Source organism: Centropristis striata, chromosome 9 (assembly GCF_030273125.1).
Source record: "Centropristis striata isolate RG_2023a ecotype Rhode Island chromosome 9, C.striata_1.0, whole genome shotgun sequence".
Classification (NCBI taxonomy): domain Eukaryota; kingdom Metazoa; phylum Chordata; class Actinopteri; order Perciformes; family Serranidae; genus Centropristis; species Centropristis striata.
In genome coordinates this window covers 24,751,377-24,776,351 of record NC_081525.1, presented here as the reverse complement: position 1 = coordinate 24,776,351, position 24,975 = coordinate 24,751,377, and the positions used below count along the sequence as shown (strand labels likewise).

General features: G+C 37.4%; 1 protein-coding gene across 1 annotated transcript; it reads left to right on the top strand.

The window, feature by feature from the left end:
• myo1f (myosin IF) lies at nucleotides 1-24,061 on the top strand. Its single transcript, XM_059342060.1, has 29 exons — nucleotides 1-177; nucleotides 357-519; nucleotides 4,904-5,032; nucleotides 6,895-6,984; nucleotides 7,071-7,165; nucleotides 7,596-7,683; nucleotides 7,843-7,932; nucleotides 9,879-10,010; nucleotides 10,185-10,319; nucleotides 11,551-11,683; nucleotides 12,369-12,565; nucleotides 12,679-12,759; nucleotides 12,911-12,997; nucleotides 13,212-13,298; nucleotides 14,062-14,229; nucleotides 14,500-14,585; nucleotides 14,680-14,761; nucleotides 14,877-14,983; nucleotides 15,074-15,172; nucleotides 15,255-15,399; nucleotides 16,525-16,639; nucleotides 16,732-16,901; nucleotides 17,091-17,236; nucleotides 18,560-18,706; nucleotides 18,792-18,940; nucleotides 19,610-19,672; nucleotides 21,273-21,480; nucleotides 22,578-22,738; nucleotides 23,350-24,061. The coding sequence occupies exons 2-29, from the start codon at nucleotides 517-519 to the stop codon at nucleotides 23,424-23,426; spliced, it is 3,270 nt and encodes a 1,089-aa protein (XP_059198043.1). The 5' UTR covers nucleotides 1-177; nucleotides 357-516; the 3' UTR covers nucleotides 23,427-24,061.
• The last annotated feature ends 914 nt before the right edge of the window (nucleotides 24,062-24,975 follow it).

The following is a 24,975-nucleotide window of genomic DNA, read 5'->3' as shown; positions in this document are numbered from 1 at the left end:
AGGCCATCAACACTCGTCTGCTGATGGAAACGTGAACCGGATTGACTAATTGTGCTGTTTAACCTTCAGATTTGCTGACACAGACACTGTCAGCGGCCCGTTAGGTCACTATTTCATCCTCGCTCTGATGACTTTAAACATGACAGAAATACAGAAGTAGCTGTTCGATGGTGTGTGGTGAGTGTGTGTGTGTGTGTGTGTATGTGTGTGTGTGCATGTGTATGTGCGTGCGTGTGCATGTGTATGTGCTTGCGTGTGCATGTGTATGTGCGTGCAGTTCTTGTTTCACACACTGCATCTGTGGGAGTATGAGGAAGTAGCTTTTTGAATGTTGCAGTGGATGTCTTGTGCTGCAGGTCGCTGGCTGCCGTTGGCTCGGACCGTCTGACTGCTGTGTGATGGCTGCAGTCTGAGGAGGTCAACCTGTGGATTTGAACGACCCACACACACACACACACACACAAACACACACTCTCTGGACGGTGGACACCTGAGGAGAGGAGGCCTGCTGGAACGATGGTACAGTACCACACCTTCATTTGCTACCTCTCAAACACCTTCACACAGCTGTAATGTGTGAGTGTGTGCACTCCTAAAACTACAACTTATGTATCTTATATCCACATGTATTTAAGGTGATTTCACTCTTGGTGCTTTGCTGTTAAAAAAAAAACAGCATTTTAAAGACAATTTTCTGTTCTTAAAAGTTACAAAATCTCAGGAATTACTGCTTTCAACTTCTGCAGTTTCAATATGAAAAGCCACAAGAGGGTATTTCATGCTTTATAATCAGTTTTGACACGAAAAAGGATGTGATAATGTGTCTTAAAAGGCCATCTCTTCAGGGAAATTCAGCTCCTTCACAACAGCAGGAGAGTGAGTTTCCTCTTTTTCAAGATAACACTAACTCAAATCATCCATTGCAATGTTTAGTTACTTTGATTTATGATGACATTTTAGATAAAAATGTGCATTTGGACTGATGAAATTAAGAAATATGGTGTAAAGAGAACAAGAAAATGGCCTTAAATGTGCTGTCCATGTTAAAATAAGCAGACAAATGCATTATCTCGAATATATCGTGGAGTTATTGAGCTATCGTGTAATCTCAGTTTATAAGATTTATCTCACACACTGTAGTGTTGAAAACAGCTTTGCCCCCCCCCCCCTCCCCTGTGAGCAGTAGGCAGTTGCAGGAAGAGAGCCGGTATGTACAAAGTTTGTAGAGTTTCACAAGAGGCAGAGATGAGGTGTGAGGAGGAAGTGGACTACAGGAGAGGCCTGTACTTTCTGTCACAACACTTCCTCCTCACACGCAGAGGGGTCCAGACTCACAGTCTGTGAAGTCTGAACCTGCACCTTTAAACATGCAGTCTTTAAAATCAATTTATTTGATCTAAACAAGGAGATTTAAGGGTGGAAATATGCAGAGTGATGTAACCAGCAGTGTTTTCACTCCAGTCTTAAACGCTTTTTAACAGTTGTCCTGTAATGGTTTAGCCATTCACAGTTCACAATTTCCATACTCATAGAGGTAACTGTTAAGGAGTGTTAAATGGTAAATAAACCTGCACTTATATAACGCTTTTCTAGTCACTTTGCGACCACTAAAAGCTCTTTACACTACAGACTGTGCTCATTTCACACACACATTCATACTGGTGGCAGAGGCTACCCTAAACAGTGCCACTTGCCACCATTGGGAATTCATTCACACACCGATGAACACAGCACATCGGGAGCCATTTGGGGTTCAGTATCTTGCTCAAGGATACTTCGACATGTAGGCTGCGATGGTCGGGGATCGAACCACCAACCGGTTGGGGGCCAACCAACTCTCCCAACTGAGCCACAGCCGCCCGTTAAAGGGGCAGCTTGCAGAGGCTTTTTTTAGTTGTTGTTTTTTTTTTCATGCAGAAAGTTCCGGTTTGATGCGGCGAGGTTTCTGAGATCTCAGCTGGTGTGACTACTGTCAAAACCACAATAGAGCAGAGAAGGCTGGTGTTTTGTTTGTGGTTCTTAAAATATTTAACATTTGCAATTTAACGAAACAGCAAAGTCTGTCTAGAAACTGTTCAGTTCCTGAAGAGTAGAAAGTGTTTCTTAATAAAAACTGGCACGGTGGCGTCAGTGGATTCACCAATATGTCAGAAACTGTTCTATCTGCTAGCTGTTAATTAAAGTGTATTTTTGACGCATTTGAGAGGCACATAAAAATGTCTGAAGGCATTAGTGACTATGTCTGACTAGATCACGGTGCTTAATAAAGGTTCCTGCAGTAATCTTTATGCTGTTATACTGAACACCTTTGGTAAATTGTTTGTCCTTACAAGTCAACTTTATTTATATAGCACCTGTCATACAATCAGGAAGCTCAAAGTGCTTCACTGAGTAGAACTGAAAAAACATAGACAAAAACAAAACAAAACAAAAAACAGTTTTACAACACTAAAATTACAACATTAAAAAGTTAAAAATAAATAAAAGTCAAATTTAATAAAATGTCTTCAAAATAACAAAAATAAATTGTAAAATAAATCAAAATCAAAATCACTAGAATCAAATAAAATAGACACCAAGAAAGAAAATAATGAAACTGAAACAAAACTTTAAAAAAAAAACTAAAGCTAAAAAATCACTCCAGATTAAAAATTAGATAATAGGTTTTTAGTTATCATAGTTAGTTATTATTATTTTGCACCATTTTAAAAAAAGTAAAGAAAAAAGTGCTCAATTGGAGAACAGATGATTTCAAAACAATAAAAAATCGGTAATAATTTGTAAAGTTAAAATATGACTTGTATAGTTTGCAAGTTTCTCATCCCAAAGGAAGTAACTAAGGAAGTTACTAAGAAGGCTGATTCTGTTTCAGAGGTAATGATAGCTTTAAGTCCAAAAACAAACAAAAACAACAAATAAAAACAACTTATAGTTGATGATGAGTGCAGGGTCTGTGCAGAAAAGCTTAATTGATAAATTTGATTATATATACAGCTGGAGAAATTGCTGGAGAATCAGCTCCAACTGTGAGCTCAGACAAAATGCGAGGCTGAATTTTCGAAACAGGATGATAACATACTAAATTAGTGGAAATAAATAATAGTGTCTCTATGCTTGGTACATTGTTCTGTTTGGAGTGAAAGAAACACAAACGGTCGTTTTCAGGGTATTGAACATGGATGTATAAAGAGAACTGGATACAGTTTTGGAGGCGGGGCTCCATTCATTCCGATGAAAGTTGCTCAGTTGAACATTAAGCTGATAAAGATTGACTACTGTGCATTAGAAAACACCTTTCTTTGATCTTCTTTGACTCTTCCCCATCTGTTGGGCCCACAGAGGACTAGACACTTCTCTTGTTCCGCTCCACTTTCTTGAGTGGGAATAAAATTATTTGATTGTTCTAGACTTTCCAAATGTTATTAGACTGAATCGATCGAATGCTGATAGCAAAACAAGTGATTTTGCAGAGTTGAGACGATCAAAGCTCCATGTTGGCTTTGTGACACTAGTTTGTTGATGTTTTTTATGATCATTTTTTAAAGAGATCAGTGGGCTGATTTTTATTGGTGAATAATTTTAAATAGGTTTTGTGCAGATGTGTTCTGTTTTTGGCCGTATTATGATTTTTCTTCTGGTGACTGTTGGTCTGAGGTGCAGCATGTTGAAGCATTCACCTGTGAGCTTCTTCCTGTGAAGCCCGAGAACCACAGCCCGACCACCATGCCAATACCAAATCCTGCTTGACTTCACACATGAAAGACCCGCTCGACTTCACACATCACACCAGCGTCTTTAAGGGAAATCCAAAACGCAGGAGACGAGGTCTGCTTCTAATGACACAGGCAGTTAAAGCAAGTTAAAGCTGTGTGTGATCAGACAGTCGGACATGTCTCAAAGTTTGATGGTGCTTCTCTCAAAATGTCCAACTCACTTCATCTTTAACCTGTTGCTTGGCAACTATCCTCAGTTTCCTGTAATGGTGACCACAGTTTGTTACGTTATTAAAACACGTCTGAAGTTGAATGAGAAACTGATCTCTGTCATTCAATTTCTTTATTAGAAACATTCAAATTCACATTCTTTCTTTGTTGTTGTTGTTGTTGTTGTTTGTTTGTTTGTTTCAGAGTTTGTTTGTTTTCTTTATTTCTATCTTTAATTTTCCTTCTTTCTGTCTGGTTTGTGTGTTTGTTTGTTTTTTCTGTTTCTTATTTCTGTTTTTCTTCTATCCATCCATCTATCTGTCTGTTTGTCCATCCGTCCGTCTATATATATATATATATATATATATATATATATATACATATATATATATTCTTATTTCTTTTTTTTCTTCTGGATTATACTGCACATATTGTGTAAGAGTTTGTAAACTGATGTTTTAAAATAGTTTTGATGTTGTTAAATAAGACCTCCTTTACTTCAATTCATCAAGAATTGTATCAGTTTTTGGATTCTCAGTTCACCTTGGAGCCATGTGAGAAGAGTTCAAGGTAATACAGGGTGATTTATTAATGTACAAATTATCATTTTAGAGATGAAGTGTTCCTCTAAGGTCAGAAAAAAAAACTAAATTCAACCAGCAGAGGCTCAGACAAGCCCTCAAAACACTTGATTAGTTAACATTAGTCATTTAACCTTGCTTAAATGCCTTGCAAATGGTTTGTAACACCAAAAAAACAAAAACAAACAAGCATGTAAGGTCCCTGCAGAGCCACAGAAGACATTATGGTCGCGCTCGTTGTGAATAGAGAAGCAAACTTCAAGTATAAAATCAGTGGCTATTTAAGTCTACCATTTCCTTTCAATTGGTCAACCCTAATGTGTCAATAAATAATGAATTCAAAGAAAAGCCGCATCTCAACCACTTGAACTTCTTTCATTCTCTCTTTGTGTGATTCAGGCAAAGTACCACTGGCAGAGTCAAAATGTCAAACAGAGCGGCGTGGACGACATGGTCCTGCTGTCCAAGATCACTGAGGACGCCATCGTGGACAACCTCAAGAAAAGATACTTGGACGACTATATCTTTGTATCCTGACATTTACATTTACATTTTCTTGAGTCTTGAAATTGTGGTCATTGCCACAATTATTTATTTTGAATATTTTAATTTTAACAATTTTAACTGCACGGCTCCATCAAAACAAATTTAAAGACCTGTTTAGATCCTCGTGGCCAGGAAATAATGATGACTGTGGCACAGGACATTTATTATGAGTCAACAGTGTGACTCTTTGTCATTAGATCGCAGTCTCACAGCCGACCTTTAACTTTAACCACTCAGCACCAGAAAAATGATAGAAAATGTAATCTTAATTAGGTCAAATGTGAGGCATCAGTTTTTTTTGTTCCCTATTTAATTTATTTCAAACATATTTCCTTCTATAGTCATAAAAAGTCCTGCACTGTCACAATAAAGGATCAATCTCCACATTAATACACCAACACAAACAAACTGTCCGACAATCATGCAAACATATAAGGGCATAAATATAAAGAATTCACTCTTCCTCTTCTGCATTCACCGTGTGACTCAACAGCTCACTTCCGTTTTCTTCGAGCACAGCTGAACTTCAAACCCATATTTAGAGTCAGGAAACACAATTCACATCAAATCCGCACACAAGAGCAGCTGATGTCACCTCAAGTAAAACCCCGTCGCGATAATAAGTCATAAATATTTAAAAGGAATTTATCTGGACGGATAAGGGGATAATATTACTAATCATTAACTTGTCAGTCATTTTCCTGCAAGATAAAAATAACTTTTGAGCTGGCAGTTGGCAGTGTTGTTCTGACTTTTATAATCTTTTATCACAGTGAGCCCCTGCAGATGGCCTGAAGAGCCACATGTGGCTCTGGAGCCTCAGGTTGCCTAACCCTGACATAGACAGTTACCTGCATGTGGTGGTCAGTGATGCAGCACAGGTGTTTAGAAATACTGGAGTCACAGTGGAGTCATCACCTCATTATTTCCCTTCGGATAAAAAGTCTGTAATTTATTAACAAGACTAACAACACACCCGGTTTGAATGTTATCAGCCCAGTGAATGGGCGGTATCGGAGGTTATCACCACCAGAGATTTAAGGTGGTAGGGCCTAAATGGCTCAGTAGGCTGTTATCATTTGACTGTAGAATGATAATGAATTTTATCTACTATTTATTATTATTGTTCATTATTATCTATAATATATATACAATTACAAAACACACAGAAATACAAAAGTATTAATTTGAGCAAAACATGAGTGCATATCTGTAAATGTGGAAGTTTGAGTGTGTGAGTCTGAGACCCGCCTCTGTCCAGTGCCTAATCAGTCCCGTCTCAGCTTTGTGCAGTTGCATCCAAAACTTAGCAACCCCCCAAGATGATTGTTAATGCTTTAAAGAAATACAAACAAGCCAGACAAATTTGAGAAGCATAAAACTGAATCAGATCAGTGGGCGACTGCTTGACCAGCTGAGGTTAGATGGTAACCCTCGAGTTGTGAAATCCTTGCAGCTCGTCATTAACCCCAAATTGTCACAGTTAGGATAGCTTATTGGTCAGCATGATATTTTTGGGGAAATCTAGGGTATGCAATGCAGTTAGATGTGTGCATTTGTACATGGGTCAAACACACACAGGACTTCAACTTGAGTGTCGTGTGTGAAGGAGAAACTTAAGTTCTGCAAAATGTGTTTTTTGTAACTGTGCTTTATAAATAAATGACTTGACTTCCCACTCAAGTCTGCCACAGTACAGTATAAATAGGCCCAAATGTCTTGTATTTATATAAGAAAAAAGGATATATTTTTATCTTTAAAGCATCAAATATCCATATCCAGAAAGGCTTCATTGGAGATGTACTACAGGTGATTTACTTGCTTGTTCCTGAACTTCCGCTCAGACCTACATCGGCCCTGTGTTGATATCAGTCAACCCGTTCAAACAGATGCCCTATTTCACTGAAAGAGAGATCGAACTTTACCAAGGAGCAGTGAGTAAAACTCTTTCAATTTCAGGTGTTGTGGTTCTCTCTGATATCGCTGACTGCACTAACTTTGTCTTTATTTGTCTCTGTAGGCCCAGTATGAGAATCCTCCCCACATCTACGCCTTGTCTGATAACATGTACAGAAACATGATGATTGATGGAGAGAATCAGTGTGTCATCATTAGGTCTGGACTGTTTTTCTTCTCAGTTTTTTTTATTTATTTTGTGGGATTTCAGTACTACTACGCCCTTAAATATTGTAGTTATTGTTCATTTTTATAACATTTATGAAAATCAGGTTGTAGCTTGCAGTCTATCTAACTGTTTGGATAGACGTGTTGTTTCTCTGAAAACAATGTTACTTTGATGACTTAATCAAACAGATCTGTGAATATCTTTCCAACTTTACCAAAAAAAAAAGACTTTTTCTCGAAATCGTATTTCAACTCTATTCTCAACATTTCAACTTTTTTTCTCGAACTGCATAATGAAAAAAATAAATCCTCTCATTATTTATTTTCATACCTGGCCCCAATCCTCTTCCATAGCGTAGTTTTAATAATATTAAGTGTTTTTGTGGTGCGTTTTGTTCTGTCTTTCATGGTGCTGTGTTAGCGGTGAGAGTGGCGCTGGAAAGACAGTGGCTGCCAAATACATCATGGGTTATATTTCCAAAGTATCTGGAGGAGGAGCGAAGGTTCAGGTACAGACCGCACACAGTGACGCAAAGACACCTGATACTTTTTGTAGGTACTTTTGTTGTGTCTCACTGTGTGTACGTGTGTGTGTGTGTGTGTGTGTGTGTGTGTGTGTGTACGTTTGTGTGTGTGTGTGTGTGTGTGTGTGTGTGTGTGTGTTTCAGCATGTAAAAGACATCATTCTACAGTCAAATCCTCTGCTGGAAGCCTTTGGTAATGCCAAGACAGTCCGAAACAACAACTCCAGTCGTTTTGTGAGTAAGATCTACTCAAAGTATTGTTTCATAAAAAATTAAAATCTAATTATTATTTTTTTAAATCAATGTAATGTAAAACCGTTGTATTTTATATGTAGTGTCTTTCCAATTTAACACACAGTGTTTCTGACACTTTCGGATAATTAATCATGCTATTCCTGAGAAAAGAATATAACATGAGGGTTAAAGAGTTTATATTAATTAAGAAACATACTTGTCAATATTTACAGTCAATAAGAAGGATTTTACAAAATTTCAACACATTTGATACAAGGATCATAGGTTGTTTGAATTTACTTTTTGATTTTTGTTTTTAAAGTGTTTACTGGTTTTAAGCCATTATGGTAGCATACTATAGTTCAATGAGTGGCAATTAATAAAAAATATCTCAGCAATTACTTGATGGACTGGGATGAAATTTTGCACCAACATTAATGTTGCCCACAAATTAGCAGATATGATAGTATGGCTGTGGTGTTGTTTTCTTTTTAAAAGAGAGAATAAATTAAAACAGATAAAACTTGAAAAAACAGCCAAACTGAAATGACAACAAGTAATGTGTCCAGTAAGTTAACATCAAAACATGGAAAAGAGACTTCTGCTTTAATTATAAACAAACAGGAAATAATCAATCAGGTAAAATAACTTAAGGAATAAAACAGAAATGAATGATTCCCATTCATGTTAAATCACCACAACCACAGAGGTCACAACACACATTCCTCATCGGCCAGGGTTAATATCTGTTCTCCTTTTTATTATCCAAAACCCTTCAAGACAAGCAGATATGAAAGATCACAATCATAACTTCAAATGATATATTCTCTGTCAGAGAAAGAAACTAATCCTCACAATCTATGCAACTAAAAGGAATTTGTAGCATTTAGATTGTTTCTTAAGATTGTTGCTGATCGATTAAATCTAATCATTGCAGCTCTACTTTTAACAATATTTATTGATGGTCATGATATCTTAAGAGAATATATGGGACTCGGCCGACGCAGTCAGGCATTTCCGCAACTGACGGACTCTGACGTATTATCCCGGTACGCTACTGACCAAATTTTTAAACGGTCGGAGGAGTTCGTTAAACTACAGGGCCTGCAAATGGCCAAAAAAACTGCCAAAAACTGCCAAAAATTGACATTCAAGTCAAGATAGCCAACTTCCGGGTATGATTCCAAGAGGCTTTTTGATGTGTCTCTGCATGTTACATCTGCTTACCAAATCTTGTTTGTCTGCAAAGCTCACCATTAGGTTCCACTCCGTTTAAACGTTGTAGGGGGCGCCACTGAGGGATTTTGCCACACCCATTTGCAACACCCCTAAAATTTCACCTGACCTGACCTGCGTGTGCAATTTCACAACTTTTTCCGAAAGATAAAGCCTCCAGAAAGCCAATTTATTTTAACCGCAACATTAATAATAATTACCTCAATTGCAATAGGGTCCTCGCCAACCTTTGCAGTCGTTGCTCGGGCCTTACATATAAGTGTGACTGTGGTGTTTCATTGCAATGCATAAGTATAGCTAACAGTGTCTATTTAATGCTGACAGAAAATACATTTCAGTTCATTTCCTCTCATTTCTTACCAGTGGGGTCTTGATGCTTAAATTTCACACCTACAGACCACATCAATGTGCATGTGTGGAGCATCAGTGCATGACATGAATTTGTGTTGATGCAGCACAAGTTAATTTTGTGTCCAGGCCAATGCAGTCAGATGTCTGCAGCTTATTGTCTAGCTCTCACTGTTTCACACAACAGTGAAAACAGTTTTCATCTTTATTTGCTTGTATTTGTTGGTTATAATAGGGCTTTAGTAGTGTGTCCGGATGAGTGCACAATGAGAGGAAATTCTTTTGTATTTTGCACCTGTTCAGTTGACCAGATTTGACAGATTTATCTACTAACTAACACCTCCGATTTTTGCATCTACCAGGGGAAATACTTTGAGATTCAGTTCAGCAGAGGAGGGGAGCCAGACGGTGGCAAAATCTCAAACTTCCTGCTGGAGAAGTCAAGGGTGGTGAGCCAGAATGAGAACGAGAGGAACTTCCACATTTACTATCAGGTCAGAGGCTGAAGAGAGACGCGCACAGTCACAGCCAACTTTAAAAAAATATCTGTCTCACAGGTCATTCAGTCAACAACATGTTGATAAAATTTAAATATTCCTCATTTTTGTTGCCCACTGCCTCAGATAAGCATGTTTATCAGCTCTACTACCTGTACTGTTGTCTTCCAGATGATAGAGGGCGCCAACGCTCAGCAGAAAGAGGGTCTGGGCATCATGACCCCAGACTACTACTACTACCTCAACCAGTCTGGGACCTACAAGGTGGATGGGACCAATGACAGCAAAGACTTTCAAGAGACGATGGTACATATATACTGGACAAAAATCATCTGTTGCACTGTGAGCTGTCAGAGGGCCTTGATCCCTCTGACAGCTCACAAGATAAACTGTAGGGGCCTTCCAATGAGTAATTGAATAGGAAAGATGAAAAAGCACAAATGTATGCATGTTTTATGACAACAGTCTGTGGTAATATGATCATACAAAACTAACTTAGGAGCTTAAAATTTAACATCTTAATGACTGATTTTGACACTCTGAAACTAACTGAGAACCCACCTTAAAGCCCTCATGGTGTGCGTTCATGTTGTGGTTTAGCAGTGAAAATTCAACATTGGCCATGTTGCTGTAATTCAAATGTCTCAGAGTGATTTTCCTTGGGATTTGGGGGGGGCCTCATGGAGGTCTGGGGCCCAGGGGGGTTGCCTGTCAAGCCTTGGAGGAGCACGGTATGATAGATTTCACAGTGCTGTTAAAACTTATCTTATGCATAATGCTACATAACAATACCCAACATAATCGTGAAATATGCACATCTCTGTCATACAGCTGTCCATTACATTGGACACATCTAGTGTAAAAAAGGTTAGAGGGTTTAAAGGGACAATATTAAACATTTTTACATATTTTCTCACATTCCTGTAGTGCAGTATCTTACAATCCGGTTTTTGAGATGAATTTCCACAATTTCTTCAGCCATTTAAATACGATACGACGGTAACATGAGTAGATTTTTTTATGGTGCTAACAGTCTTAAAAAATAAAAGTAACAGTTCTGTCCAAAAACAGTGCCTTTGTTATACTGTTCGATCCAACTATTAATGATGAAAATTAGTCAGCTAACTTGACTACACATTCAACTTTTAACTGTGTTTGAACAGCTCTCTTTTCTGCTATGGTTCGTTGCCATGCACACACTCAGATCTAGTTTATTGCAGTCATATCACGTTTTGCCCTCATTGATAAAGAAATAAATAATATAGCCCTCTCTAAAACAGTTTTAGCATTAAAACTCATGAAGGTGGTTTGTGGTTTGTTTTCAAGGGTGTTGTTAAACTGAAATTAGTTATAGTAAGCTAGATGTATCTAATTAATAATAGCAGAGTGTAGAAAATAAACGGTGAAAACAATGTAGGCCTATAGTGAATTAAAAAAAATAATAATTTGCTTGTGGCAGTTAAATATGTCCACTGAATCTCATAAATGCTTGTTGGTCAAACTGCTGTCCTCATTGCTCTTGGGTTGTGGTTTCCAGGAAGCCATGCAGGTGATTGGGATCCCAGGTGACGTCCAGGCTCAGGTGCTGCAGATCGTCGCAGGCATCCTCCACCTGGGAAACATCAGCTTCATAGAGGCAGGCAACTATGGGCAGGTGGAGAGCACGGACTGTGAGTGAGACACATACACACACGTCAGACACACATGGATTCACTCATCCATGCGGGTGCACAAACATTCCCACCTGGCATATAAAATGTCCCATTTGCTCCCTGAGGAATACAAGTAAATGAGAGCTCACCATGACAAAGCAGTCCCATTGGAGATACCCTGCTAATTGATAGAGTCTGTGTACATCAGTACAACCTTGTTTATCTTCTCCTTTGTTTGCTGCCTGGGGATTCCCTGCACAATAGATAATTGGTGTTTACCTTCAGGATAGCAATTTTTCCTCCCACGTCTCTCAGTCTAGAATTGTGCAATTTAAGCCACTGCAGAGTAAATTGAGTCTGCATTTACTGCAGAAACATACATTATCACGCTATCTATACCATTCAGTCTTGAAGCTGAACATACCTGAATCTTTATTACCAGCCTCATTTAGACATAAATGATATATGATAATGATTTTGGTAATTATCAAGAAAACCATGGAAATGGCTCAATAAAAGCTCTTAAATTAAACTCTTATGAGCCATTTTTGTTGTTATCATTATATTTGTCCAAACAAATGTACCTTTTGTAGTACCAGGCATTAAAATGAACAAGAAATTTAAGAAAAAGGGTGGTCTAATAATTTTTTCCATGACTTTATTTGTGTTGAATTTAAATTCTTTTTGATTTTATGTGCTCCAGTGCTTGCCTTCCCTGCCTATCTGCTGGGCATCGATCCCGACCGACTGCAGGAAAAGCTGACCAGCCGGAAGATGGAGTCAAAGTGGCAGGGGAAGTGTGAGTCCATTAATGTGACCCTGAACCAGGAGCAGGCCACCTACACGCGAGACGCTTTGGCCAAAGCCCTATATGCACGTCTCTTCGACTACCTAGTGGAGGTAGTCAAACTTATTATTTTTTTTATCTCAGTAGCAACAACCTTCATAAAATGAGATTAATACAATTGTATTTAATGTTTTCCTTCTTCCTTTTCCCCGTCTTTCTTCTCCAGGCCATAAATAAAGCCATACAAAAACCACATGAAGAATTTAGCATCGGAGTACTTGACATTTATGGCTTTGAGATATTCCAGGTTAGTCCTTTTACAACTTACAGTTCCATATTATTTATAGGCAGCCACTAAAATAACAGATGTTAGTTTTACAGATGCTGCACAGCAGGATTTGTTTTACTGTGGTGATAATCTGACATTGACTGGATTGTTTTGTGTTTTCCCCCTGCAGAGAAATGGCTTTGAGCAGTTCTGTATCAACTTTGTCAATGAGAAACTGCAACAGATCTTCATTGAACTGACTCTGAAGGCTGAGCAGGTATCTACAATGCTTTTATTGCCTTTATAAACTCTTTCTTGACTCTTAATCTTTGCATTATGCTGAGTAAATGGGGTTCAGCTCGATAGAGACAAGGAGTGCACTTTTGTTAAATTTAGCCTTAATATGGTTGTAAATCCGCTGTATTGAAATGTTTTTAATCCGCTTTCCTTTGAGCTCTTTTCTTTTTTTATGTCTTTTAATTTTCTCTCAGGAAGAGTATGTGCAAGAGGGCATTAAGTGGACTCCCATCGAGTACTTCAACAACAAGATCGTGTGCGACCTCATTGAAAATAAACTGGTAAACCGTTAACCGCATCACCTTAAAAAGGGAAACCACCAAATAAATACAAAGTTTTCACAGATCAATTTGAAGTGATTCAAACAAGGAAACAAGTGTACTTCAAGGTGACCTGCAAAAAAAAACCCTTTTACACATTCGTTCACGGCGGATATATCGATCCGTTTAGTGCGCCACATGCAATAGTCCACCTTCCAAACTTTGTCTTCCCCTCGACTTGAGCAGTTTCAGGTGGTCGATTAATTCATATTTTCGAGGCTTTTGGTGGTGCTGATTGGCTCAAACACTCTCAACAACACCGCCTAAAAGTCACCTCAGTTATGCTCCCACATTCTTGGTTTTACGGATCAATGAATGACCCTGTTAACTGTCAACTTTCAGTCGAATGCGTATGTGGTTGATGTAGCAAAAGCCAGCATAATAGTGCACTTTCATTATAGCAATATTTAATTTAAAGTCCTTATGATTGCCAAAAACAAAGTAAGGAAAATTGGCAATACTCCCAGGGAAAAAAAAACAAATCACAGAACGTGTTTGTTTTTTAAACTTTTGTTTTTGCTTGGCTTTAATTATTTTTCCCCCAACATTTTAAATAGGATATTGTCAGTATGTTATTCTTTTAGTATTGTATTTAACATCAAATAATGTGTGTTAATACTATAGGTTTGGATGATCATTCTTCTTTCTTAGTACAAACTTCCAAATTTGAAAAATCAGTTGCAAGTTGTGATTGTTTACAGTAAAATTCATCCTCTCCTTGCAGAACCCTCCAGGCATAATGAGCGTGCTGGATGATGTGTGCGCCACCATGCACGCCAAAGGAGAGGGTGCAGATGGCACTCTGCTGCAGAAACTGCAGGCCGCCGTAGGAACACATGAACATTTCAACAGCTGGAACTCTGGCTTCGTCATACATCACTACGCTGGCAAGGTAGGAGCATGAAATCAGTCAAACTGACTCTCCTGTAGCAGAAATAGTATTGACAAGATCATAGATTTTAATCATTTTCAACAGTAGTGTTGTTGCTTGTAATGTGCCGTTAATGTGTTGCGATTGAGGTTTTAGTCACACCAAAACCAAATAAACATGTTTGTTGTTGCATGTACAGTAGTGAAAACCTGAAAACGTTTTATACTAAATTATAATGCTTGTCTGGTTGGTAAAGCTGCAGAGCAGTTATAATGCCTGGTGTCGTCTCAGGTGTCATACGATATCAACGGCTTCTGTGAGAGAAACCGGGATGTGCTGTTCCCTGACCTCATAGAGCTCATGCAAAGCAGCGAGTAGTAAGTCTCTCTCACCAGCGTGATGATTTTACTTAAGGCATGTTTTACTAGAGAAACAGAGTAAACAAAAAAAACTTTTAACTTGTCTCAACAGTGCCTTCCTCCGTAGCTTGTTCCCTGAAAACCTTAACACAGATAAGAAAAGCCGGCCGACAACAGCCAGCTCAAAGATCAAGGTGAGCGTTTAAACTGATACAAACTTGAGGTTCTTCAGTCAGTGTAGAAACAGAATGAAGAGGGTGTTTTAGGGGCTGTAACAATGCATTGATTGTGCTGTGGAATTTCTGACAGAAACAAGCTAATGATCTGGTGAACACGCTGATGAAATGCACTCCGCACTATATTCGCTGCATCAAACCCAATGAGACAAAAAGGCCGAAAGACTGGGAGGAGAGCAGGTCAGCGTCCACACTGTGACAAACGTGTGCAAATACACTCAAACATAGTAAACATGTCTTCATAAATGGTGGTATTTCATCTGTCTGTAGGGCTAGGCATCAGGTTGAATACCTCGGACTGCGGGAAAATATTCGTGTTAGAAGAGCTGGATTTGCATACCGCAGACTCTTCAACAAGTTTTTGATGAGGTGAGTTTGATTCTTTTTGAAAGGATGCATGACTTTTGTGTATGTGGCTGTTTGTTAGTGTGCGTTTATATGCTGCATCCAGGTATGCCATTCTGACAGCTGAGACGTGGCCACGTTGGAGGGGTCCAGAGCAGCAGGGGGTCCTTCACCTCCTCCGCTCTGTTAACATGGATACCGACCAGTACCAGATGGGACGCACCAAGGTCTTCGTCAAGAACCCTGAATCGGTAACAAGCTTTTTATACATACAGTCTGGGTTGTATTTTACACCTGTTTTGATCAATTATGGAGGTACTGTACTTTTGTGCAAAGTTGAGTTACTTGTACTTTATTCGAGTATGTCCATTTAGTGCTACCTTATAGCCTTTACATACCTTTACAATTTAGAGGGAATTACTTCGTTGTTGTACTTTGTTGTTTCTAGTTACATAAGAAATTAAAATATTGCACATAAAACTCTTATAAACTTATAAAACATGATGCATTGTTACGAATAAAACTACTTAACAACATATAATGCAGTAAAAATTTCCTTCACCTCAACAACAGTAAAATGCTAGTCAAGCATTAATACACCCACAATAAGAATCTAGTAATAAACTGTATACTATATATCAACTTTTGATACATTTTGCAGAAAATACTGCCTTACTTTTACTTAAGTCTACTTCTGACTGAGTATTTTCGGAATAAAAATAAAAATAACAGATGGTATTGCTACTTTTAAAGAAACTATAATTGATATATATATATTTTAAAATAATGCATCAAATAACAATGTCCCAGTGTCCATAAGAGTCATTGTGGCTATGAACTTACAGAGAATTATCATCTGAATCTGCAGCTACTTCAGACTTTAAGTAGCGATCAGTTACTGAAACTGTCCAGACTGAAACTTTACTGTTTTGGTTCACTCTCACTGCTCTCACAACATCATCTGCAGCAAGCAGAGATAACCTTTAAAAACCCAAGTAGAGGCCAAAAACAGAGCCAAAAGAGAGTAAATATTGGACTTTCATTTATCGCATGGAGAGATATATGTCTCCAGATGAATGCTAATGTTGCTCTATGTAATGAGTAAATAAACCGATGTGTCCATATTTAAGTCATTGCATGTTTAAAAACCAAATCTGAAAAAGTTATCTTCCTGGTCTTAATCTGCATGTGTTGTAATGTTACAGTTTAAAGCACTTCAAATGATGTGCTGATACATTTCTGTGAGCAGAAGCTCATTTAACAATGAAACATTCTATTAAACAGACATCAAATTGCCAAAGTAATATTAGAAAATGAGATATCTTCAGACATAAATGATAAAAACAAACATCTTCCCCTTCCTGTATGTTCTTCAGCTTTTCCTGCTGGAGGAGATGAGGGAGAGGAAGTTTGACACTTTTGCCCGGATCATTCAGAAATCCTGGAGGAGATATATCGCCTGGAAGAAGTATGAACAGATGAGAGAGGAGGGTGAGCTACAAAGACAAAAAAACTCCACATTGTTTCTACCAAACACATGCAGCTGTCAGTCTAAGTGTTTTTCCTTCCTCCTTGCGACACAGCCTCAGACATCCTGTACAACTCGAAGGAGCGGAGGAAGAACAGCATCAACAGAAACTTTGTCGGAGACTACCTTGGCCTGGAGCAGCGGCCTGAGCTGCGTCAGTTCCTGGCCAAGAGGGAGCGTGTCGACTTTGCTGATTCTGTCACCAAGTTTGATCGCAGGTTCAAGGTGATGCTTCATGAAGCATTATTATGTTTAGTTTTATTAAATTCAACCAGCAAGAAAACTGAATGAAGTTGGGGCTGTGTAGAAGTCTTTCCCAGCTATGTGTACGATTGCTCTTTGTGGACTTCTCCTTTTTGCCATTGCTCACAGTTCTCACTTCTCTCTTCTTCTTTTTTTAATCTCACAACCCAGTCTATCAAGAGGGATTTAATTTTGACCCCCAAGGGCATCTATCTGATTGGTCGAGAGAAGGTGAAGAAAGGACCAGAGAAGGGACAGATAAAGGAGGTGCTGAAACGAAAACTGGAGTTTGCAACCATCAGTGGTGTCTCTCTCAGGTGGGTCTCCAGTTTACAAGATTAACTTCACTTCACACACATTTGTGGTTGAAGCTGTGGTAGGAAATACAAGAAGTAGCATGCTGGTTTTTCGGCCAGTAACCGCTGTATGAGAAGTCTCTGTTACTGTCAGAGTAAATATAGCAGACAAACAAGTTCTGCTGAACTGAGAATTCAAAGAATTTGGTCTTCTCTTTATTTCATTATCAGTTTTCAGAGCCAGTTTGACAAACAAAAAAACTGCATAATTAAAGCAATGTCATACCTGATTAACATAAATAAGTACATTTTCTTAAGTACTGTGCTAAAATACAGTTTTGAGGTATTTATACGTCTTTTGAGTATTTTCATTTTGCTGCTTTATGCTTCTACTACACTACAATTACACCTGAAAGCTGCACTTAAAAGTTACTAAGGTTTTGAGAAAGCTTTTAACTTGCGACCCCTTTAAACAGTGTCTATTTAAATGTCTCACATGGTTAAGATTATGAATAATTTAAATGACTCAAAAGGCTCAAATTATCCAATATTTTACACAGTCTGGAAAAAAAGCAGATTGATGTATCAGACCTTTTTTTCTTGCAATATGACAGGATTGACAATATCCATGACATTAAAAAAATAAAATATTAAATATCATGTTAATAATACATACGGAAGAGGATTAGGGCCACACAAGAAAAAAATATTTGAGTTCTGACTTTAAACTCAGAATTCTGACTTTATTCTCAGAATTCTGAGAATAAACTCAGAATTAAAGGCAGAATTCAACGTAAATACGCACATAATAATATCGTGTAAATAATCCAGCTCCTCTTAAATAATTTCCATTTCTTTCAGACTCTCTCCACCTGCCTACATTCATATTTTAAGTGTAATACCTTTGCAAGAAAACGAGACAAAATGCACAGTTGTGTTCTGGCCAACAACCAGGAATGAACACCAAAAAACACAGTCATTAGCAGAACCTCCACTACACATTTGGTACCACAGTGTGCACCACAGTTTTTTCTACTTTCAAGACTTATTTTTTACCTCAGTATGATGCAGGACTTTAACTTAAGGAGAGGATCTGAACCCTTGGACCACTGCAACTGATATTTCAGTACAATATTTCAGTACTTTAGTTTATTCTACTTTCGTCTTGCACTAACACAAGTTAAAGTTAAGTTCTAAAAACTTCTTCCTCTGCCTTTTAGGACTTTCTGTTCAGCCTTCGCTTAAACTAAAACCTAAACCCTTTTCAGTATCACCATTTAAACTCTGAATACAGCTTACGTCAGGCCTAAGAAACTCTTAAAGGTGTTTGGTTTTCCCCCTCAGTACGAGACAGGATGATTTCTTCATCCTACACGAGGCCCAGTACGACAGTCTGCTGGAGTCCAACTTTAAGACAGAGTTCCTCAGCCTGCTGTCGAAACGCTATGAGGAGGTGACGAAGAGAAAACTGACAATCTCCTTCACTGACAGGTGAAGGAAGCTGCACACTCAGACAAACAACATTTCCATAGAAACTCACAAACACAAGCCCCTAATGCACTTTGTTCACATTCAGGTTGGAGTTCAGAGTGAAGAAGGAGGGTTGGGGTGGAGGCAGCTCCAGGGTGGTGGTGTTTCAGAGGGGGCAGGGGGACCTGGCCCAGCTCAAACCTGGAGGGAAGACCCTTACCATCACAGTCGGGGATGGTCTACCCAAGTCCTCCAGTGAGTTCAAAGAAATATTGACTTATAGTCAGGTGCAATATGGTTTAACCCCAAAAAGTATTCTGACAGTAGTATCAGATGTATTTAAAAACATACTAAAAGTTTACTTTAGTTTAATTTTTGACTCCAAGAAATGCCCCGTTTTCTAAATGGCGGCTGCAGGTCTTTAAGATGAACATTACTTCTTTTATTTGTATTCCTCCTAGACCAGAAATGCTGGTGCCTGATACATGTTTTGGTCATGTAATATTCTGATTAGCATATCTGCATGATAGATAAGTGATTACAAGTACAAATAAGAAAAATAAGTGTCATTTCCCCTAAGTAAATGCATATTTCTCCTTTTTCATATCGCTTTGCCTAGTGTTGGTGGCTTCATGCCCATCTTGGACGCCATTTTGAAAATGACACCTTTCTAGTTGTCAGACTTTGGTAAACTTTTAGTATGTTGTTAAGGACATCTAATACTACAAAACACAGCAGAGAAACCTTTTGTCAGATTTTTTTTTAGGGTTAGGTTTTTTTCTTCTTCATATATGCACCCAGCTATTAGAAATTGAGAGAAGCAAAGGAATCTACAGTAAAGATGACAAAGATTTACGTAGATTGTTGTTTTTATGAATGTTATTATAACTGAATGTTACAAACTATAACCGTGTTTCTTATCAGAGCCAACCAGAAAGAGTGCTCCACATTCTCGTGGTGGAGGAAGAAATAATATCAGCAGCAGAGGTAAAGTTAAAATTCCGACTTGTTTTCATTGTTATGTCCAGTATAATATCTAAAAATCTTACTTCAGTAGATCATTTATGTGACCCTTTAGACCAGTGGTCGGCAACCTTTACTAACTAAAGAGCCACTGTTGGCAAAAAAAAAGGAGAAAATCGCGGAATGGAGCCGCAAACCTTATATTGAGCCTAAAATGAAGATTAAACAGCCTAATAAGTCTAAATTAGCCTACCAACATTATTAATAGTCATACTGAGCATTTATTAATATGATTTTAAAAACTAGTCTATCTCTGGGAACTCAAAACTAAACTCAAAGTTGGCAAAACTTTAAGGTTAAAGCACCGGGCCGCAGACTTTGGTAAGCTATGAAGCACATTTTAGTTGACTTAAATGTCCAAACTTTTTTAATATGCTGTAAAAAGGCTATACAATTTTACAATTGAAGAATACAAATAGTTTTTGGTCTACACCATTGATAAATGAAAATTTTAATGTAAAAAAATATATATCATTTTTTTGTCTCAGCCACGGGGAGCCCCTGCAGGCGGCCTAAAGAGCCACATGAGGCTCTGGAGCCACAGGTTGGCCACCCCTGCTTTAGACTCAAAAGTAACTAAATACGTTTACTTAAATTCTGTAGTTGAGTGAAGTTGTTGTTTTTTTACTTGATCTGATTATTTGAATTTTATGGTGCTTTATATTTCAACCCCACTTTGATATTCAAATACTGTACTGTGCATTTATTTGGCAGCTAAAGTTACAACTTACTTAAAAAGGTAGAGGTTTAAGGTGTAAAAGCTCCTGTAAAATTTGAGAAATTGTTATAGATTAACCCTCATGTTATGTTCGTTTCTCAGGAACAGCAATAATGTTCATGCGTCAATTTGACCCAAATTATCCAAAAGTGTCAAAAACTAAAAAAATCCCAATAAACATTGTTTATATTTATTTAAAAACTCCATTACTAACCAATTGAAACAATATTTAGTCCAGTGGTGTTCTTTACCTCTCACAGGTCATGGTTCAATGAAGATAATTCACTTGTTTTTCATAGAAAATATATGTTAAAACATTTTTATGTACATTGGAAAGACCTACATATAAAATACAATGATTTTTACATGATATTGATTTTCTTAAAATGTTATTTTACATTTTTAAATTCTTTCTTTTTATGAAAAAATACTCTTAACTTTTTTTTTTTTTTTACTTTGAAATGGTTCAATTTGACCTGCAACAACAGGAGGGTTAAACTACCCGCATATAGTATATAAAGTACAACACTGGAAATATTAAACAACAGTTCCCTGAACTTTTTAATTAAATGACTAATTTATATATTTATATCTACATTTATTTAGATAGTTATAGGCTCAATTATTAATTCATGATTTATTTCATACTCATATTTATTTCATTTAAAGGAATATTTATTTATTTATTTATTTATTTATTTGTTTGTTTGTTTGTTTGTTTGTTTGTTTGTTTGTTCATTTATTTATTTATTTGTGTATTTATTTAATAATGAATGAAAACAATTCCATAGTCCTGAGGTTATCTGGGTTTAATCTTTATTTTTATTCCATTTTCTTTCTCCTCAGCGCACCAGAATGGACAGGCCAATCATGCCAGAGCTCCTCAACGCCAACCATCAGATATCACATATTCTTCACCGCACAAACATGGCCGGCCACCCACCACAGCCCCGCCCAAACTGGGCTCCCAGAGGGCCCCCCGAGTCCCAGCCCACAACCAGCACAACCAGGGGAACCTGGACTTCCTCAACGTGCCTGACCAGGGCATGTCAGGGTGAGAAAGATCCCCTGGGTTAAGAAATAAAGGGAAGGAAGCGATGATTGCAGCATGTGTGGGTGGAGAGGATTAGTCACTACAAATCAATGTGTACCAGCCACACCAGGGTGAGGCTCAACAATCACTGAGCCCAAACAAATGAATGAGCCTCATAGTGAGAGAAATAAACTTGTTTATAGACCGCTGAATTCCTGATGCCAACTCCGGTCTGGCTGCTGTTATTCTCGTGTCTGTAAAGGCCTTCAAATAAACTAGTTTATTATGTGTTAATAATTAGGGCCAAAAAACTGCCTCATTTTTGTTTATCGGGGCCAACATTCATCAAATAAAAACTCTAATTTGTAATGTGTGTTATCAACACCTGGTCCAACTGCATGTGCAGTGTCTTGCCTGTCCACTTTTGTTGACTTTGACGTTTTTTTCTTTGTGTCTGTTTTAATTTTTAATTTATAATTTTTATTGCCTACATTTTGGTGCCGTAGCCTGCAGACAAAGTTAATACCGTTTAAAGTTCTGTTATGAATGACATGGATAAAAGATTTTTGGTTCTGTTTTAGTCGTTAAAAATGTAAGCATTGTCTCGAGTGGCCATGGTGCAGCTGCACCCAGTGGAATTAATTATGAACTGAAAGTGTCTGCTCCGTTCTGCAGCAGCAGGAGTCAGATTTCACTTATTACATGTCAGATTCAGCTAGAGAGTTGATCGACAAGACGATGGCGGAGGCTTTGGTATCAAAGCAAAAAGCAAAAGTGCCTGTTTGCCAATATTTTGTATTTGAACTCAATCAGTGAATATCTTTTCTTTTTTGAAGTGTCCAGTGAATTTTTTTTTCCGAGGCAGGAGTTTTTGTAATCTGTGCTATTACAAATGTTGATGTGAGCTCCTGGAAGAGAACCCAAAGTTCTGGTTTGTCTCAGTTCTCTATTTGCAGTACTTGCAAAGAAACCATGAAAAGCTTTCACAAATGAAGATATACACATTTAATAGAGCTCTCTGTGATTTGACTCTCCCCAGCTTCAAAGGCACTTTGTGAGCCACTCTCATCAGCAGCTCCTTTTTATGCCTTTGACACATTTCTGTCTCTCTGTCACAGGAAGCAGAGGAAAAGAAGCATCAGTCAGCGACCTCCTCCTGCTCCTAAACCACAGCCTCGACCCCAGGGGCCGCGCTGCCGGGCACTGTATCAGTATGTTGGCCAGGACACGGACGAAATCAGCTTTGAGGTCAATGACACGTTTGACCTCGTCAAAGAAGGTGTGTAGATACTTGTAACTCCAAGTGGAGGGATAAAAATATCACCTGTGTAACTGATTCAGTTGACAGTGACACCAATTTATTAAGCTATGATACCTTTTTTTAAAGATGAAAGCTTTTTCTGTGACTTGAACAGAATGTAATTTATGGTCTTTTGTAATGCTTAGTTTACATCAGCTGAATCTGCCACCAATTTTCCACTTGCAGACGGTTTTTGGAGCTCCCTGATAAAAGTCTCAGAGGCAAATCATAACCAACATGTGTGAACTGTTCAGACACTTCTAACACGATCTAGAAACACAACATGCTAAATATCTGGATCCGTCAGGGAGTTACATCCATTAAAGGTCTGGCGCTGTCTTATTTATCAGAGCTTTTAAAACCCCACAGTACTTCCGGAGCACTTCGTCATGCTCTGAGGTCGTCTATATTTTACTATATTTGTGTATAATTTTTTATTGTATTTTAATAACTGTACAGCACTTTGGTCAACTGAAGTTTTTTTTTTTAAATGTGCTCTATAATATATTAGAATATATTAACAGCAGGCTATAAATCTGTGACAGATTTGAGGTGTCATGATTTTTTCTCTCTGCTTATTTTCTCCATAGATCCATCAGGTTGGTGGACTGGCAGGATTCGAGGAAGAGAAGGGCTCTTCCCTGGTAACTATGTGGAAAAGATCTGAACAAGACTTGAGCTGTCCTCTTTGTCTTTTGTCTGTTGAGAAATATGTAATATTTTGTTCAAAGCAGCACATCCTGTTCTCTAAAGAAACTTCCAGTGAATTCTTCATTGGCAGAACTTTGAATCCATAATGGAAACTATTTGAGGGTGGACCTCGCTGACATTTGAGACACACATATTATATATATATATATATATATATATATACACGGGGGAAGTTATTGTCACGATTGTTAAAATACAGATCCTCTGCAAAGAGCTGCTCAGGTTTCATCTGCTGTTGAATGACTGAGCAACAATATCCGTGACACTGGCACTCCCATCTGAACACCTTTCTTTGTTACCCATGTCCATGTCTTTCTGTTATCTACAGTGTTTATATTTTACCTGAAGCTTTTCTCCAGAGCAATGTCTGCAGTATTCATGATTAAGACAACAGCATAAAATCAAGTAATGATAGATGAAAATATTTTAAACTTGACTTGCTTCAGATCAATTAAAGACAGTGAAGATATTTTATTCTCACTTGAAAAATGTATATTACTAATATCATTGTTTGTATTTTCTAATGTTTTTCATCTCAATAAAAAAAAAGAAATATATTTTCATATTTTTACCTCAAGGACTTTTGCACTGGCTTAGTGGTATCATCAGTAAGTTATAAAACATTTCTAAATAGCAAAACAGAATGAAGTGACTTATTAACTTTACATTTTAAATGTTTATTTCTGCCAGTTTTGCATTTTTTTTTTCTTTAATTTGTGGTTGATTTTTGTACAAAAAAAATGTAATTCCATCACAGTCAATCAATATCTGTTTTTTGTATGAAAGAATAAAGAGTTTTACCACTCTGAACACTTTTCCTTTTTTAAAATTTTACATTTCTATTTTCTTTATTGAAATATTAATACGCTAAAGTCATGTGTTAATTTTTTTGCAAAAAATATATTAAATAAAATGTAAAAATAAAAAACATCAATTAATTAATTCAAAGGAAAAATGGACAAAAACAGTTTGTATTTAAATCAAAATACAAATAATACAAGACAAATGAAACATTGTTAAATTGTTAAATACAGTCGTGCGTGTACCTGTTAAAGGAAAAACATGTTTTCTGTTGTTATTGAGCTTGAAAGTTGCACCTCAGAAACACTGACAGGGTTACAATCAATAATATACTGTACATAAAGAGAGAGAGAAAAGAAAAGTTGGCAATGTGAATAAAGATATTTCTTGAATAAAAACAATCAGTCAATTCAAAGTTAATGTTAAAGAACATTTGTATTGTTTTTTTTTATTTAAGTAAAAAATCTGACTACTTCTTCCGCACTCTCTAACAGTGTAAATATGATAAATATAATACAACAGTGTCACATTTAATTTTTGCACATTGAGTTGCTGACACGTACTTTGACATAAATATTAGCTCAAGTCAATTTTACCTGTGTGACACAAGTATGCATTGTTGGAATGTCACACTCACAAATGTTGAGCATTTTAATGCATAATAAATATTCAATAGTCACATGTGATAATACTTTTTGAAATTG

Excerpts from the sequence above, each read along its gene's own strand:
- myo1f (XM_059342060.1), top strand. Across the intron at positions 12,760-12,910 it reads ATGGCTTTGAGATATTCCAG|AGAAATGGCTTTGAGCAGTT; the intron begins GTTAGTCCTTTT and ends TTCCCCCTGCAG. Across the intron at positions 14,586-14,679 it reads CTCATGCAAAGCAGCGAGTA|TGCCTTCCTCCGTAGCTTGT; the intron begins GTAAGTCTCTCT and ends TTGTCTCAACAG.